We start from the raw sequence: 19,364 nt of genomic DNA on the forward strand, positions 1-19,364 counted from the left end.
CAAAGGGGGGAAAAAAAAAAAAAAATTAAAAAAAAATAATAAAAAAAAATAAAAACAGTAATACGCAGTGCTGGCAAGGGGGGCAGGAAAACCAGCACTTTTACGCTGATGGGAAATATGAAAACTGAGCAACCCTTCTGAAATGCAATTTAGCAATAGGTAGTATAGATCAAAATCCTTTTTTTTTTTTTAATTTAGGAGACAGAGATAGAGAGAATGAGAATCCAAAGCAGGCTCCACACTCAGCACAGAGCCCAACAAAGGGCTTGATCCCACAATCCTGGGATCATGACCTGAGCTGAAACCAAGAGTCGGATGCTCAACTGACTGAGCCCCCCGGGTGCCCCAAAATCCTTTTACAACATGCAATACTCTTGTATCCAGCCATGCTATGCGTAGGGATTTATCCCAGACAGATATGTGCTAAGGCGTATGCAACTACAGGTCAGAATTATTTATAATAAGGTTGAAAAAACATCTAAACACTCAACAGTGGTATAAAGTAAGTATTTTAATAAATAACAGAACTATAAAATGGGATACAATGCAACTTTTAAATACTAGATACTACTAAAGCCTTGTTCATTCTAGTAAAAGGTTAGAATAACCTAAATGCCTATTAACAAAGAACGACAGTGGAGCAGTCAATGGAATACACACAATCGTTACAAAGAATGAGGCAGCTCTTACGTTCTGATATATATACTTCTCTTCGCCTGAAATGATCTTTCCCCAGATACCGCCTGCTCACTGCTCCAGTGACACTGTAACAGTGAGATTGTCCCTCGCCACCTGATATCGAGTAGCAACTTGTCCCATCCAAATGCACTGCCTCCCCCCAACCCTTCTGCTCTACGTTTTACCATCTGGCAAACTGCAATTGTTTATTTACTGTCTATCCTCTCCCAGACGAAAGAAGATCCTTGAAGGCATCACCAAAGTCACCACCTACCCGCATCAGTGTCCACACTCCTCTCCATCTGGTACCAGGAAAGATGCACCACTGTTCTTTCCTTAAGGCTAAACGCTTCACGTGACCTAGGCCCCTTCCCGCACTGCCTTTTCAAGTATTTCCTCCACAATTTATCCCCATTTGCTCCTTCCTTATCACTGCCTGCCCCAATACTGGAGCATTCTCAGTAGCAAACACACTTTAATATCATAAAATGTCTCCCCATCTTCCTTCTATTACCCTTCACAGCAAAACTCTTTCCTCTCTGATCCCTTACCTCTCCTCAAGCCACTTTACCTCTGCCATGGCGTTAAATGGCTTTGCTCAAGGCTACCAGTGTTCTGCGCCCTCCTCAAACCTCAAGCCAATGGCCAAGTTCTGGCCTTCCTCTTTCTGGACCTCTGGGTCAGCAGCCCTGGACACCACTGACCACTCTATCGTCTCTCAGCTTCCCCAAGATCTTAAGCCCCCAAATTTTCTTTCACTTCAATGGCTCCTCTTCCACCAGACCTCTTCTCTTCTCCATCTACTCACTCCAAGGTGATCCTGTCCAGTTCCTGGCTTCAAACGGCCAAGTATATGCTGATGACTGATTCTAAGGTCTTTACCTTTCGCTCAGGACTTTCTTCTGGGCTTCAGGCCATCAGCTTCAGAACATCAACTACTGACTTAACACAACAGAGCTACTGAGTCCTCACCCCATCCTCCCCCCCCCCACAAAAGACCCTGCTCTGTCCACAAGCCTTCCCCTGAAAGGTACACCATCCACCCAGCTGCTCACCTCAAAATGCTGAGTCATCCTCAACTTCATTCCTTCCTCCCCTATGATGAATTCCTCTGGAAGTCCTGGACTTCCCTCCCTCCACAACAGATCTGCACTCAGCCATCTGTCACCATCCCTACCACCAGAGCCCTCGTCAGAGTCACCACTAGCCTCTTCACGACTCCCCCTTCTTCTGTCTTTACCCAGCAGTCTGCCCTCTACGCAGAATCCAGATCATTCTTTCCAAGGCCTAAGCCAAGTCATGTCACCCCGCCCATTAAAACCCTCCATATTTCCATTACACTTAGAGTAAAATGCAAAGGCCTGACCAGCTCCCTCATAACCAGGCCCTCCCACCTCTCTGACTCCTCTCCCCCTGGGCTCCCCTTCATTTATTACCACCAGCCACACTGGTCTGTGTGCTGTCCCTCTAACATGACACGTCTGTTCCCATCTCATGACCTTAGAAGGTAGCTGCCCTTCCTGCTGTTTGTTCTCCCCATACGCTTGGACATCCACCTCCTTCTCATCTTTCAATTATCAACCCCAATGTTGATAGGCCAATCCCAGCAAGGCCTTTCCCAGTAGCTACCCATCACCTGCAACGTCCGCCTATTTTCTCTCTTCACAATATCTGAAACGTACTTGTGGGTGAAAGCGCAGGTTTACTATTGCTCTTCTCCCAGTAGAAGGTAAGTTCTTTAAAGGTGAGAAGGCTAGGGGCGCCTGGGTGGCTTAGTCGGTTAAGCGTCCGACTTTCGCTTAGGTCATGATCTCGCGGTTTGTGGGTTCGAGCCCCGTGTCGGGCTCTGTGCTGACTGCCGGCTCAGAGCCTGGAGCCTGTTTCGCAGTCTGTGACTCCCTTTCTCTCTGACCCTCCCCTGCTCATGCTGTCTCTCTCTCTCTCTCTCCTACAAATAAATAAAAAACATTAAAAAAAAATAATAATAAAATAAAGGTGAGAAGACTAACTTTTCACCCATTTATCCACAGCATGAAAACTGATGCCTGGCACATAGTAAGTGTGGAATAAATATTTATCAATCAAAGGAGGAATCATTGGGGCGCCGGGGTGGCTCAGTCAGTTAAGCGTCCGACTTTGGCTCAGGTCAAGATCTCATGGTTCGTGGGTTCGAGCCCCGCGTCGGGCTCTGTGCCGACAGCTAGCTCAGAGCCTGGAGCCTGTTTTGGATTCTCTGTCTCCCTCTCTCTCTGACCCTCCCCTGCTCATGCTGTCTCTCTCTCTCTCTCTCAGAAATAAATAAAACATAAAAAAAAAAAAAAAGAAAAACTGCCAGGAACTACTTTTGACTTCACAGTTTAGAGCTCAACACTTATATTCCATGCTTTGAAGGGCTTCAAAATTTCGAGCTATTTAAAAAACACACTACCTCTTTTTTGTAAATGATGCATCATCTCGTGAGGAAGAAGAGGTGTCGGGGTCTCAGGAGAACAGTCAGGAAGGCAGGCTGGCTCATTCATGTCTAAGCCCCTTCCTTCCCCCTTTCCTCTATAAAGACTGGGGCGCAGAAAGCATTGCTTTTACAATCTGCCATGCAGATCGGGGTTGGAGGAAACACAGCACATGCGGCCCCGGCTTAGGCAACAGGCACGAGTGAACTTCTAGACGTGCCTTTTGCTTTCCTAATTAAAAGGAACAGCTATAACTAACAGTCCTTTCCCCCTTATCCATGTCTCGAATGTACACACGATGCCTGGAGCCACGGGAGCCATCCTGTAACTGTGGAGTAGGAGCCGACATGCAGATGAAAAGATGCCTAGAGTGTGATGTCCAGTGACGTCACTCAACGGATGAACCCTTCTTGTTCCACAAGAAAAATAAACCTCTCTTCGTTTAAGGTACTGTGAGCTGGGTACTGTTACCTACAGCCAAAGCAATTCCTAACTGATATTCCTGGGAATATCTTCTAGAAAAGAAACTGAAAATCAAAGAACTCAAATTTCACGCAGAATTAGGAAAAAAAAAACCTGTAATGCATCAGAAATGTAAATTGCAAACCAATTCCCCTCTTTAGGTTCTCTATTCTTAATTTTTAAATAAAAGGAAAAAAAAAGAATCCACTAGGAAGAAACAGAAAAAAGAGAAAATTATAGTCAACATCAACTCCATCAAAAAGACTTCAGAGGGGCGGGCGCCCGGCTGGCTGGGTCCAGGTGGAACAGGTGACTCTTGATCTCGGGGTCCTGAGTTCCAGCCCCATGCTAGGTACAGAGATTATGTTAAACAAAAACAAAACAAAGCAAAAAAAAAACTAAAAAAGACTTTAGAATGAAACATTCAGAATGTATATACACAATAAAGATAAACTCACAGGATGAGATTGAAGTCCAATCAATGCTGGGGCTGTTCTGGACTAATGTTCATTGTTCGATAAATTTCTTTAAGTAATAGCAGGGCAGTATCTTCAGATTCCCTATCACAAAGAAAAGAACAATTATTACTTAACACACCACGAGTAGAAATTAACCTCTATGCATAAAGGTGGAAAATGCACCTTTTGTTCTAGTCAACCTACTTTATTTTATGAAAATAAAGGAGTGTAGTCTTAAAGTGTCCTTGCAAACTTGATGGACGCCAAGCAGCTACAAAACAGCTGTGCCACGACCCTCCGTGGTGACCAGGGCTTTATGGAAAGATGGCTTTTCAAAGACCCTACGACTCTCACTCTGTGAAAGGCAGCCCTACATACCCGTGTGTGCAAGTACCACAGGCCAGTGGTCAAAGGCAGATGACACACTGCCATCTAGTGGACAACAAACTAAACGGGGGAAAGATGGATTTTGAGTATATGGCCATTGAAATTAATATTCTATCACAAATGATAAATCCGCAAAAGAGTCTCCCTAAAACTGCTGGATGTGCTAGTACCTAAAGGCCACGGAATGTTATCAAAGAAGAAAATACTTACCAATAGCATAAATGACTCTGAAGAGCGAAAAGATATTCATTAAAACTCTCTATTGGCTTTTCTTGAAGAACGTAGTCAATTCGGCGGCCTCCGTTTAGCATTCCCACCTTTCCTAAGTAGTCCTCATCCTTGGAAAAATCTGGACTTTCAACAATCTTTTCTGCTAGAATTTAAACCATTTCAATATCAAAGTCAATCACTTAATCATTATCCTTTGACTTTAGCTGACTTTCTGGGCCCAAGAGAATATCGCTTGACACACGTAGCAACCTGGGGAGCTACCAGGCTCACTTCCCATTCCTCCAAAGAGCCAGGGGAAGGAAGAGAGGCTGGTTACCCGAGAGAGAGGAGAAAGAGCCAGTGAGCTGACAGAAGTTTTGAAGAAAAGGGGTGAGAGAGCATTGCAGAAAGAAAGGAAACAGAATTAGAATCTGAAAGAGTCAAAAACATTATGGCACAAATACCTGACAATGCAGATAAAGTCTATAACATAATGACACAGTTAAACAACAGCATCAGGAAGATAATTTCTCACAGTGGGTCTTTAACATGCCTGAATAACATGCTTAACTCTCATGATATGCCATTCTGGACTTAGAACTAGTCTCAACAAAAATTTAAGATTGCAGAGTAAAAAAGTCCAGCAACTATCAGGCAAAAATCCAGGAAAAGAAGGACATGCATTTTGAAGTACAGTTTATCAGAACAGATATTTCTTTGTAGGAAGAACATTTTAACAAGAGACTAGCATGGAAAAGCCTCATTAGACAATTCATACGATTATGTTTACAAATAACATTTGTACTAGAAAATGCCTCCAAGGTCAAATTTACCTTCAACTACTTGTTTTTCTTCTTCTTCTTTGATCTGATTGGCCACCTTTTCCAGTTCTTCCTGCAGCTGAGCTGAAGAGGTGTGAGCGCGGGCAAATTCATTCAACGTCTGCCAAGCACTTTTCAGGGAGCTAATGAAGCCCTGCTTCAAATCCGATCCCATACGAGAGAGACTATCTTTCAACTCTGAAGAGATTAAGACAACACATCAAGTTAATTAGGCCCTAGGTAAAATTCTGTACCATGAAAATTAAAACAAAAGCTAACACCATCCTCAGGATAAGACCCCTCAAGGCCTCTCTTAAGTGCCAACCACATGGAATCTCTCAGCCAAGAACTTTCAACATATGAAAATGTTTGAGAAATCCTATTCTGTCATTTTTTTTTTAACAATTAAAGCAATCCAGCCAGAATGCTTACATGTCCAAGAAAGAAAGAAAGAAAGAAAGAAAGAAAGAAAGAAAGAAAGAAAGAAAGAAAGGGGAGTGAAGGTGTTCAAATACCATAAAAATTCATGTGTTTTTTTTTTTTTACTGCAAGTTAGGAAAAAAAAAAGATGGACCCCACAAGATTAAAAAGATGACCGCTTTTCTAATCTGTAATGGTAAAATGGTTTTGAGAATTTGAGGTTCTGATATAACCACAATTTAACTTCCTTAAAAATGAAGAAAATCCTGCCCCTTTAACTTTTCTACTTTTGTCTAATAAATGCTATTTGAATTCAAGGTATTTGAGTTCCAAATTTCTCATTTTAACTTCAAAGGAGTTAAATATTTTTTATTTTTATTTATTTTTTAATGTTTATTTATTTTGAGAGAGAGAGAGCAAATGAGCATGAGCAGCGGAGGGACAGCGAGAGAGAAGAGAGAGAATCCCAAGCAGGTTCCATGCTGTCCGCACAGAGGTAGAGATCATGACTTGAGTCAAAATCAAGAGTCAGGGGCGCTTGAGTGGCTCAGTCGATTGAGCATCCAACTTTGGCTCAGGTCATCATCTCACAGTTCGTGGGATCGAGCCCCACATTGGGCTCTGTGCTGACAGCTAGTTCAGAGCCTGGAGCCTGTTTCAGATTCTGTATCTCCCTCTCTCTGAGCCTCCCCTGCTCCTACTCTCTCGCTCTCAGAAATAAATAAAACATTAAAAAAAAAAAATTGAAAATCAAGAGTCAGACACCTGACTGACCCACCCAGGTGCCCCAAAAAAGAGTTAAATATTTTTTAAAAGCATGATGTCAGCAAAAAAAAAAAAAAAAAAAGGAAAGGAAACCCCCACTTTCAAGTAAAAGAGCATGATCACTTTCCTCGCTCTTCTGGGCTATACTCCAATTCCTTCCACCCAAACCTTTAAACCTATGGATAATATACACCCTCAACTGGCATAAGAGAAACCTAAACCCCAGCTGGAATTATTATTGATCCACTATGTTTAGTGAACATTTTTAAAGGGAAAAGTTTATCCTGTTAGCAAGGAAATGACAGCTCACTTATTTCCTGATTGTTGGTCCTTAGTTCAAGTGCTACTCTACTTCCCAACTCCAAAAATTGTGACCAAATTCTACCAACTTTTTATCACCAACTTCCCCATTCCTAAGTATCTCAACCATTAGAATGCCATTTCAAGGAAAAAGTCATCGAGGAGAAACAACGCATTCAAACCTTTCTTTACAGTTCCTCTGAACATTTAATAACCAGGTTCTAAACACAGCAAGCATTTCAATAACATTAATTCTGTCAGAAAGAACTTAGTGTTAAAATTTTCATAATTCAATGACAAATGACAGGAAATGCTTAATTCACTAGGACTGAGAGATTCCAAAATGACAGGAAGGAAACAAGTTTTATAGTATTTGTTTTTTACCTAAATGAAGTCTTTTCCTGCCTTTGTGATGGGGAATCAGAACTGCTTTCAGGTCCAGATCTGGAACAATCATAGGCTCTAATCTATACGCCACTGGATCGAGCTGTAAATGGAAGAATTGGAAATTCAGGAAAAGCTCTTTTGTCTTGAATTACATACAAAACAGGGCAACAAAATGAATAACTAGCAAACCAGAGATTTTGATTTTTTTCCCCCCAAGTTATTCACCTACTGGTAATTACAAGCAGGCTTCCAAGTTTGTGGGTAATATTACTTTGCAAGCAAAACAATAGAATTATTTCCTTGAACAAAGGCTTTCTGGTAGAGAAGTTTACTGGAAAGCATCGGACTATTCTCTACTGGGACTGAGAGCTAAGCTGTATGTACATCAAAATCAGAGTTAGTTCCTAAGAAATAAGAATCTGAGAATCTATGAGGATCTAGAGAGGTGTTTCTAGGTAGGTGTTTCATCTTCTTCAAAAGAAAAAGGAATTCAAGTCACTCACTGGATGATAAATATTGAAGAATCCTTTACAAGTGGGAAGCCTGTAGTTCTCATCTATTCTATCCACTCCTCGAATGGTGAGAAACATACCAATTGGAGATCCCAAGGCAAAGAAAATCTCTGGTTCAAAGTCTAATGAGTTGTAAACAACAGAAACCTAGGAAGAATCAAAACATTAAAAACAACATCATTCCAATGTCATATAATACAAAATTCACAAGTTCAAGCTGGAACGGCACTTAATGAAAATCACATCCACACAGATGATGCCACTCTAGGTATGGCTTATAATCCTTATCATCACTGTCACAGCTATTTTAAAAGGGACTAAAAAATTTATCTTTAAAATCTTCACAGACTACCACATCTCCTGTCTACACTTCTCCTTGTGCAGCACAGTACATACAGTATACAGTAAGCACTGTATTTGTTTTAGTTGTAAATTATCATTAAAACTGCACTCTCTAGATTCAAACTGGCTGGGTCTAAATCCTGGCTCCACACCTTACTATGGGACCTCGGGCAAGTTTCTTAACTTCTCATGTCTCAGCCTGTTTCCTCACCTACAAAATGGGGACCATAACAGTGCCAAAATCAAAATGGAACTGAAAACTCAATAACCTAATCCACATGAAGTGCTAAGCATAGGGCCTGGCATTCGACAACTGCTACCTCTATTATAACTACCATCTTCATTTGTTCAAGCAAGTTTCTTTCCATTAGGAAAATGATGTGTCCCCAAAGAGCTTCTGTTTTGGGACAGCTTGCGTGTAGCGTCTCAGCCTACTAAGAACTGTCTAGACTAAGAAAAAGCACCTACACCGGTGGCACTCTACAGTTTACAAAGCTCTTCTGTTTGTTGCTCAGTGGCAGGATACAAGTCTTTGTCACGTGAGTATCCTGAGAATGAAGAACAATGAATGGCGTAATCCCCAAGTGCACGACAGAGGCCCGCTGAAGGGATGCAGGCAAGATTATCACGTCACTTCTCACTTCTCAGATGAAGACAGTGAAGCTCAGACAGGTGACACCACTCACCTGAGAGCACTCAGCCCGCAGGGNNNNGGGCGTCAGGGGGGGGGGGGGGGGGGGAGGGAGTCAGAATGAGGACTTGTAATTCCCACTCCGATGCACCCTTGACTACACTAGGCTGCCCCGTCTAACAAAGCGTGGACTGCACATGCCTTTGCTTGCCCTTATCTGTGCAAATTCGATGGTTTCGGCTACTGAGGAGGGCCACATAGGACATGCTCCCAGATTACCCATTTCCCCCCAACTCCAGACCAAAAAAAAGAAGAAAATACAAAGTTAAAAGGAAAAGTACCAACCAGAAAAGGTATTTAAAACACAGATGACAAAGACCAAATACCCTTTATATATACAGAAACTCTTAGATATCCACGAAGGAAAAAAAAAACTCAGTAGGAAAGTAGGTAAAACTAGCACTTCAACAAAGAAATCAAATATCAAACTTGACTAGAGTGCTCAGAAACACAACGAGACACCATCACCCAAAAGGTTATCAGATAAATGAAATACTAGGAAGAAAGTAAAAAGTCTTCTGTTTTCACCAAAAAGTTATTTCTTCAGAAGAAAGTGACCAGAGTGAGAGCACTGCCTATTTGTAAAGGAGAAAGGTAGCACCAGTGTCAATGAGGAGACTAGACGGGGGTCAATGCTATAAACTGCTAGCGAGAGTACAAACCGGCACAACCTTTTCAGGGCCAAGTAGAAGAACTACCAGAATATTCGTGTGTACATTCTTGGGATACTCAGCTATCCCACTTCTACTTATTTAGGTAAAGGAAATAACGAAAGTGCACAGAAAATTGGTTTAAAAATGTTCATCACTGGGGGCACCTGGGTGGCTCAGTCAGTTAAGGATCTGACTTCGGCTCAGGTCATGAAGTCAAGGTTGGTGAGTTCAAGCCCTGCATCAGGCTCACTGCCATCAGCGCAGAGCCCACTTCAGATCCTCTGTCTCCCTCTCTCTGTCCCTGCCCTGCTCTCCCTCCCTATCTCAAAAATAAATATTTTCTTGTAAAAAGTGTTCATCAAGCACTGGGTGTTACAAGGAAACCAACTTGACAATTCACTATAAAAGAAAAAAATAAATAAAAGTGTTCATCACTGGATTGCTTAAAAAAGTGAAAAACCAGAAACTGCCTACATGTCCAATGTTATGGATGAACTGTGTGCCTCACAAGAAAGGTACACAGCAGTGCCTCAGACCTCGTTTGGAAACAGGGTCTTTACAGCGGTAATCGAGTTACAATAAGGTATTTAGATCGGCCCTAAACCAACATGATTGGTGTTACTATAAAAAGGGGATATTTGGATAAAGAAACACACACAGAGGATGCAGACACAGGAGAAGCTCTGTGAAAACAGGCCTGGAGAACGGCATCTGTGAGCCAAGGAGCCGCTGGTGGAAGAGGCAGGAAGATTCTTCCCCATAGGTTTCAGAGGGATGGTGACCCTGCGGACACCTCACCAGGGAGTGTGGCCCTGCGGACACCTCGCTCGACTCTCCAGCCTCTAAAACTGAGACAGTAAGCTTCCGCTGTTTAAAGCCACCAAGGGTGTGATAGTTTGTAATGGTGGCCCGGGCTAGCTAATACATCCAATAACAAGTAAGTGACAAAATAAATCATTATCTTTCCAAACAGTAACAAGGCAGTCATTAAAAATGAGAGAAATATCCAGGGACTTGGGAATATATTCCTAATATAGTACTTGAAAACAGAAATATAAACTTTTGATAAAACAATTATGTAGTATTTTCCAGTTTTTATTAAAGTATATATATATATAAATGTTAAATGCTTAAATAAAAGTCTAGAAGGGCTTGTTCAAACAGTGCACAGTGTTAGTTCTGGCTGAGGTGATTATGGTGTTATTTCCTTTCTCTTGCTTAAGTAGTTTCTTGGCTTTCTGGCAACTACTGTCCACACTGCCCCATAGCCCTTTGGGTAACAGACCCTACTTGCCCACATTGCCCCCCCCCCCACAGAGGCGGCATGTGACCCGGGCTGAGTCAATCAACCTGTGCCCCATTCCGCAGGCAGCATGAATTACCCAACATGGACTTGTCACTCAAATCAGGTCAAATAAATTTTCCTAACTGGACCTACCAGGAGAGATTCCTGTTCCTCTGTGCTCATATAGCTTTAAGGAGAGGAGCCTACAGTCAAGGACACACATGAGTCCAGGTTCATGGAGAAGGCCAACTCCCAGAGAGGGGCATGCAGTGAGAGTGTCCTGGTCACATTGCCCCTCATTCCACAAATCTCCTACACTCTGCTCCTTCACAGTTAAATGAGTAAATATCTGCCCTTTGTTTGCTAAGGTATGTTCAAGTTTTCTCATGGTTAAAAAGAAAAGACATTTTAGGAGCACCTGCGTGGCTCAGTTGGCTAAAGCGTCCGACTTTGGCTCAGGTCACAATCTCATGGTTTCATGAGTTCAAGCCCCACGTTGGGCTCCACACTGACCGTACAGAGCGTGCTTGGGATTCTCCGTCTCCCTCTCTCTCTGCCACTTCCCCATTTGAACTGTCTCTGTCTCTCTCAAAATAAATAAGTAAACTTAAAATAATAATAAATAAATAAATAAAAACACATTTTAAAAAATACAATCTTTGTCAATGAATTGGGTTAAAAGCTTGAACAGGCTATAACACCTTGTTCCATTTTTAAATCAGTCACGAATTCCCTTATGATAATGGAACCTTAGAAACCCAACTATAAATACACTCAAAAAAACAATGTCTAAAAAGATTTTAATACTCCTAAGCCATTGAGATATAAGGATATTAAAGTATATCATTAAATATAGCACCCTTGAGTTCTTGGTTTTTACAGAAATTTTCTGGGGAAAAAGAAATTTTTCTGCAAGGAAAGAATTACAAATACTAAAAACTGTAAGTTAAGTGAATGCAGCAAGTGTCTCTCACAGGAATCTAAGTACACAGTAGTCTCCCCTCATCCAAGGGGATACATTCTAAGACCCCCAGCGGATGCCTGAAACGTCGGATAACGCTGTACGCTATATACTAAGTCTTTGCCTACACATACATACCTATGACAAACTTTAACTTACAAATTAGGTATAATAAGAGATTAACAACAATAGTAATAAAAGAGAACAATTCCCACAATACACTACACTAAAAGTTATGTGACAGACTACAGTCTCTCTTGAAATACCTTCCTGTACTGCACTCATCCTTCTTGTGATGATGTGAGAGGATAAAAGGCCTACGTGATGAGATGAGGTGGCGGGAATGACGGAGGCATGTGACATAACGTTAGGCTACTACTGACCTTCTGACCGTATGTCAGAAGGAGAATCATCTGCTTCCAGGCCACAGTTGACCATGAGTGACTAACTGAAAACTGCCGGTAACTGGAGACTACTGTGTTCAGAACATAATTTTCTTTCTAACTACCGCCACTCAGTTGGTAATGGCTATGAGAGACTAATGCTACAAAATATAAAATACTGCTACAAAACAATGGAAAAACTGAAATAAAAATAATTTCCAAAGTAATAATGTTCAATACACATTCAATCCCTCACTTTGAACATTTCCATGAAAGCAGCATACAATCCTACTGAGAGAAAATTAGTTTTCTCCATCGCCCCCCATAAATGTTGAATTTTTAAAGAATTTAAAGCCTACTCAAATAATAAAGATATGTGGTTCCAATATAAAATTCGCAGCCCTAATCAACATATAAACTTACCTGTCCAGTGCCAACTTCAAAAGACTCATAATCAACGTGCACAGAAGATACATAAGCACCAACTGGAAGTTTCCTCTTGGATTCATTAGATTCTGAGGGGAGAGAAGCCATTTCTTTAGCTTTCTGAGCACTTTCCTCTTGCCCCTTTGTCGAAGCAGCCATCACTGCCTTCTTTTCTGATACTGCTTTTTTCTGTTCCTGTGAAAAATGAACAATTCATAACATAACCCTGAGGAAAAATTCAGTTAATCAGCTATCACTATGGAACACGTTATCTCCACGGTAAGGAATCTTCAGTCATTTCTCAGGCCATGTGGGGATTAGAGAAATGTCCTTTTTAGAGACACACACTAAATATTTGAGGAAGAAATGTCAGAATTTCTATAAATTACTGTAAAATCCTTAAGAAAAAAGGGGCCCCTGGGTGGCTCAGTCCATTGAGCATCTGACTTTGGCTCAGGTCATGATCTTGTGGTTTGTGGGTTTGAGCCCCGCGTCAGGCCTTGTGCTGACAGCTAAGAGCCTGAAGCCTGCTTCGGATTCTGTGTCTCCCTCTCTCTCTGCCCCCACCTCTCTCTCACTCTCACTCTCACTCTCAATCTAAAATATAAACATACATACATAAAATTCTGAAGAAAAAAATGATTAAGAGACTAAGAAAAAACAACAAAACAGCAACAGTTAAATCTAAATACTGCCTATCATTCTACTATTCACTCTACTTTTCTACATAACTTAGATTTTTAATTAAAAAATGCCAACTTTGTCCTTTACGATCTCAACTTTAGACAGATTAAAGTACCATTTAATTGTAAAATATATGCTTCCTATAAAGATGCAGATTTGGGTAGAAATTTCTTCATTCAACATGTGTATACCCATTACTTTATGTGCAGCCAGTGACTAGTTTTCCTCAAAACCATTTTGGGAAGAATGGACGAGCGCACGCTACATCTAGAGTCACATGATGGAAAAACTACTCAGAGATAAAAAGGAATGAACTGCAAATGGTGCAACAATTGGATGAACCTCAAAAACATGATTTTGAGTAAAAGAAGCCAGATTCAAAAGAGTATAGGATGCGGATTCCATTTATGTGAACTTGTAGAGCCGCTAAAACTCAACAGGAACGGAAACCAAAGTAGTTATTGTGTGGCAGGAGGAGTGGACTACAAAGAAGCTCGAGAGAACTATCTGGTGACAAAAATGTTTAACTCCTGTTTTAGGTGGTAATACACAGATGCGAGACGTTCAAAACGTCCTGTACTGAACTGAAGAGACCCACGTATTTCCGTTAGTAAGGAAGTAACCAAAGCTCTGGGAGCGTCTGTGGAACAGGTGTGTCTCTGCAGGAACGAGATCAAATCCACTCACGCTGGTTGGTGACCGCAGCCTGGCCCAGAGGCCTGACAGAGTCAGGGGACCACGAGCAGCCGCCTGAGGGGACTGGCCCGATAGCCACAAGCCCGCATCTCAGGGGCCCTCACTCGCCAGCCTGCACGTGTCGACCTAAGACTCTACTGAAAATGGTGCCCCAACAAAACCGCTGGCCAAACGATCCTGTCTATTAAGGACTTGAAAACGCCAGGAGATCGGGAAACAAGTCTACTTGGTCAATTCAGTACACCGAAAGAGAAAAGAGAACTCTCTGCCAGCCTCCTTTTCCACTTCCTAATACACCCCCATCATCTCTCACTAAGCACTGAATAATTACAATGACTGCTCTGAGGTTCCCAACAGCCTCTCACTGCTTGACAGCAGTGGTTCTCAAACAGTGTCCCCTCAAAACTGGAGCAAGAGGTTTACTGGTGCTATACGAAACTATCGCCCATTTCACAAAAAAAAAAAAAAAATTTTTTTTAATGATGTCAATCCAATTTAAAAATGGGCAGAGTATTTGAATAGACACTTTCCCAAAGAAGACACACATACACATGGCAAACAGGTACATGAATGTATGTTTCACGTCATTAACCATCAGGGAAATGCAAAGCCAACCTGCAATGAGGTATCACCTAACAACTGTTAGAACGGCTGTGATCAACAAAGGCAAGAGATAACTAGTTTTGGAAATAATGTAGAGAAAAGGGAACACTTGCACACTGTTCATGGGAATGTTAATTGGTGTAGCCACTACAGAAAACAGTATGGAAGTTCCCACCAAAATTAAAAGCAGGTATACTATATGATCCAACAATTCCACTTCTAGAGGTACAACCAAATGAAACAAAATCACCGTCTTTTACATCTGTAACCCCAAGTTCATTACATCATTTGTTACACAATAGTCAATATATGAAAACAACCTAAGTGTCCATTGATGGATGAATGAATAATGTTTTGGCACGTGTGTGTATAAATTTGTGTATGTGTGTCTGTGTGTGTATATACAGACAGGAATATTATTTATCAATAAAAAGAAAGGAATCTTGCTATTTGCAACATGGATAGACCTTGAGGGCATTATGAAAGGTGAAATAAGACAGAGAAACACAAATGCTATGTGATCGCACTTAAATGTGGAATCTAAAAATCAACAAACTGGGGCGCCTGGGTGGCTCAGTCGGTTAAGCGCCAACTTCGGCTCAGGTCATGATCTCACGGTTCATGGGTTCGAGCCCCGCATCGGGCTNTCACTTAAATGTGGAATCTAAAAATCAACAAACTGGGGCACCTGGGTGGCTCAGTCGGTTAAGCGCCAACTTCGGCTCAGGTCATGATCTCACGGTTCATGGGTTCGAGCCCCGCATCGGGCTCTGTGCTGACAGCTAGCTCAGAGCCTGGAGCCTGTTTCAGATCCTGTATCTCCCTCTCTCTCTGACCCTCCCCTGCTCATGCTCTCTCAGAGCTCTCTCAGAGAGAGAGTGTCTGTCTCTCTCAGAAATAAAACATTTTAAAATAAATAAAAATTTAAAAAAATCAACAAACTTATAAAACTTGAGAAACATTTGGTGTTGCCAGAGATAAGGGCTGGGGGTATGAGAAATGGGTAAGGGGGGTTAAAAAGTACAATCTTCCAATTATAGGATTTAAAAAAAACATTTTTAACCAAACTGAGAATAGAACTGTCTCAATTTTAAGCTTAGCTCCAATTTTTTTCCCTTTAGCACTCCATATCAGCCAGTGGGCCCTAGCCAATAGCAAAAGAAAGCAAATGTTAATGGAAAAACCAGGAAGGAATCAAAATGTTAAAAACTCATATACTACCGATACATTTGCTCATGGCTGAAATTTTATAATGTGGTTTATTGTACATATTTTTAAGTTTTAAAATTTCTAAAATAGAAATTAAACTTTTATACTTACAGATGATTTGATACTAAATCTTCATTTGTTACAGAACTAATAAGCAGGTCAGCATTTCATGGTATTTCTTTAAAAGCACCATGACTTTCAGGGCACCTGGATGGCTCAGTCGGTTAAGCATCCAACTCTTGATTTTGCTCAGGTCATGATCTCAAGGTTTTTGACATCAAGCTCCACACAGGGCTCTGCACTGGCAGCTTGGAGCCTGCGTGGGGTTCTCTCTCCCTCCCTCTCTGCCCCCCCCTCCCCACTTATACACACATACTTTTTCCCTCTCTCTCTCTCAAAACAAACTAACTTAAAAAAAAAAGTACCATGACTTTCATGGTCATGAAAACATGCTTAAGANAGCTGATAATAAATCAGTCCTAACACTTTATAGTCCTATTGCACATAAGGTGACGGATGTGAAGTTCCAAACACGTGACACAAATAAAAGAACAAATCCAAAAGATGGAAGGATCAACATAAACCATCATAACAGCAAAACAAATAAAGCAGCCACCCTAAGTGTTCATTTTTCTAAGTATTTAGAAAATGTGTCAAATTAACTTGATCAATAAATGAAAATTAAACAAGTGAGTTCTTCCCAGTTGGTCTATTTCTTTCTACATGCTTTTGAGTTGTGGCTTTGTTTTGTATTGTTAAGAATTTTTGCTTTTTGATTGTTACTTAATGAGATTTTAGTGGGTCTATTCTTGTTTCTTTAGATGGTGAGGCCTGGGAAGGGAGAATGTGTGCTAATATTTACTGGGGGCAAAGCTGACATGTGTTATTTCATCCTCACTGCAGCTCTAGAAGGACAGTAGCATCACTCACATTTTAGAAATGAGGGAAACCAAAGATCCAAAAAGTGAAGCAAGTTGCTCATGAAGAAGTAGCTAATAAGGAGCTGACCTGGGCACTAATGTGACCAATCCATCTACCTGTCCAGGGCTTACCCAGTGTTTGCACCAGGAAATCCCAAAATACCAATTTTAAAGCTCAAGTCCTTCAGCCTGGGAATTCTCTCAGTTCCAGGAAAATCGGGATGGTCAGTCACCCTAGGATTGAAAGTCCAACTCCGGTTGACTCCAAAAGTCTGGGCCTCCATCAACACGACCGTGCCCTTGGGCAAGGAGCACCCTGCTGGCCTAACCATACCAGTATCAGCACAAACTTCCAAAATACAAACCAAAAGATGAGTTTGGGTTTCTATTTTTAGGGCAGAAATAAACTTTACCAGTTTAACTGCTTTCTGTTTTACAAAGTTAGCAATCTTCTTTCTGGGTCCAAGGGGTATGCCCATCTCCTTCAGGTCATCAACTGTGCACATAAGCTTTAAAAGGAAACAAACAAGCACATTAGTTAATTGGTCTAATGACAGATAAACTGAAACTGAAATAAGGAAATGATAGCATGAAACCATTTCATTGAAAGCAATCTAAGATTCAGTCGATTTTTTAAAAGTTCATTTGTTTTTAGGGGCACCTGGGTGGCTTAGTCAGTTGGGCGTCTGACTTCGGCTCGGGTCATGATCTCAGGGTCCGTGAGTTCGAGCCCTGCGTTGGGCTCTGTGTTGACAGCTTGGAGCCTGGAGCCTGCTTCAGATTCTGTGTCTCCCTCTCTCTCTGCCCCTCCCCCACTCACGCTCGGTCTGTCCCAAAAATAAACACTAAAAAAAAAAAATATATATATATATATATTTTTTTTTTAAAGTTCATTTGTTTTTAAATCATGGATTGATTTAGGTTGTAAAATCTGGGGCCTCCACATCTAAATCATTCTATTCATTTTTAGCAGAAAATACATGCATGTTATATTAAACTCAAAAGCTACATTGTCGAGCAGACAATGAAGTCTNCGCTCGGTCTGTCCCAAAAATAACACTAAAAAAAAAAAATATATTATATATATATATATATTTTTAAAGTTCATTTGTTTTTAAATCATGGATTGATTTAGGTTGTAAAATCTGGGGCCTCCACATCTAAATCATTCTATTCATTTTTAGCAGAAAATACATGCATGTTATATTAAACTCAAAAGCTACATTGTCGAGCAGACAATGAAGTCTCTCCCCTCCACTCCTGTCCCAACCACCCCTCTCAACAGCCACTGCTGACAATCTGCTCTCCTTCCAGAGACATCTTCTGTATACACAGCACCTACGTGGTTTTCCTTGTTTGTGTAGCCTGCTATACAAACAGGATTAAACTGTGCGCTTTTCTCATAACATATCCTAGGAATCATCTCACACCAGTATCTCTGACACTGCCTTATTCATCCAATAGCTGCAGGTATTCCATCACGTGCATGCACCATTAATTATTTCACTGGTACCCTACTGGTGGACATGGGACGTGTTTCTAAGGTTTTCCTATTATAAACAGTGCTGTAGTGAGTACCCTTGTAGAAAGTCTTGCATAGGGGCATCTGGGTGGCTCAGTGGGTTAAGTGTCCAACTTCAGCTCAGATCATGATCTCACCATTCGTAAGTTTGAGCCCCGTGCCCCACATCAGGCTCTGTACTGACAGCTCAGAGCCTGCAGCGTGCTTCAAATTCTCTGTCTCCCACTCTCTGTCCCTTCCCTGCTTACCTCTCTCTCTTTCAAAAACAAACATTAAAACTATACATACATAATAATTTAAGAGAAAAGAAAACTCTGTGTAAATAGTTCTCCACAGGAATGATTTCTGGCAGTCAAACTGCTAGTGCAAGAGATATGGCTTTTTTTGTATTTTAAAGGATGTTACCAAACTCCTTTCCATAGAGGTGGTACCAATTTACAGTCTTACTAATGATATGTAAACCGTGCATACTTCCCCTCATTCTGGCCCCACAGTATGCTATCAAGCTCTTTATTTTGGCCAAACTGAAAGGTTAAAAAAAACTCACTGCACTTTCACTCTGCCTTTCACTCATGAGTTTTCACATGATAAGAAGCCACTTGTTATTTCCTTTTCTGTTTATCATCTGTTCATATTCTTGACCTATTTTCCTATTGTGTTAGCAGTGTTGGAACTATTTTGTAGGAGCTTTGAATAATAAGGAAATAAGGCCTTTGTCTATAAGGTGTGTTCCAAATATTCTTCTTAATCTATCGCTGGCCGTTAGACGTTGTTTAGGGCAACTCCTGCTATGCAATTTTCCTCTTACGGCTTCTGAGTTTTGTGTCATACTTACAGGCCTTCCCAGATTATACTAAGACAAACAAACAAACAAAACTCCTGTTCTCAATTTTTCAAGCATTTAAGTCTCTGCCTTATCTGAAATGTATTACAATGTAAGAATGTTCAAATCAGCCTAATTGTTGATCTTACAACAGGAAAAACAATGTTAAACAAAATGAATCAAAGTATCACCAGTACCAGAGATTCCATGTCAATCTTTTCCTTTTCAAAAGTGCTAACGTATTCAGAGAGGCTAAGTGCTTCCAGAGTTTCTTGCAAACTTAGGACTTCTTCATTTTCAACATCAAGGTCATGAG

At 41.1% G+C, this 19,364-nt stretch overlaps 1 protein-coding gene across 1 annotated transcript in view; it reads right to left on the reverse strand.

Annotated features, from left to right (window-relative positions):
* The window catches only part of SEC23IP (SEC23 interacting protein), a 46,349-nt gene that overhangs the window by 1,347 nt on the left and 25,638 nt on the right, over nt 1–19,364 (reverse strand). The window contains exons 12-19 of the mRNA XM_077779499.1: nt 19,246–19,364; nt 17,117–17,212; nt 12,589–12,786; nt 7,842–7,997; nt 7,336–7,438; nt 5,479–5,664; nt 4,646–4,808; nt 4,049–4,150 (exon numbers count right to left, since the gene is read on the reverse strand). Of these exons, the coding sequence (XP_077635625.1) occupies nt 4,069–4,150; nt 4,646–4,808; nt 5,479–5,664; nt 7,336–7,438; nt 7,842–7,997; nt 12,589–12,786; nt 17,117–17,212; nt 19,246–19,364 (1,103 nt within the window). The 3' untranslated portion in view covers nt 4,049–4,068. The remainder of the gene's footprint in view (nt 1–4,048; nt 4,151–4,645; nt 4,809–5,478; nt 5,665–7,335; nt 7,439–7,841; nt 7,998–12,588; nt 12,787–17,116; nt 17,213–19,245) is intronic.

This window comes from Crocuta crocuta, unplaced genomic scaffold (assembly GCF_008692635.1).
Source record: "Crocuta crocuta isolate KB4526 unplaced genomic scaffold, BGI_CrCroc_1.0 scaffold138, whole genome shotgun sequence".
Classification (NCBI taxonomy): domain Eukaryota; kingdom Metazoa; phylum Chordata; class Mammalia; order Carnivora; family Hyaenidae; genus Crocuta; species Crocuta crocuta.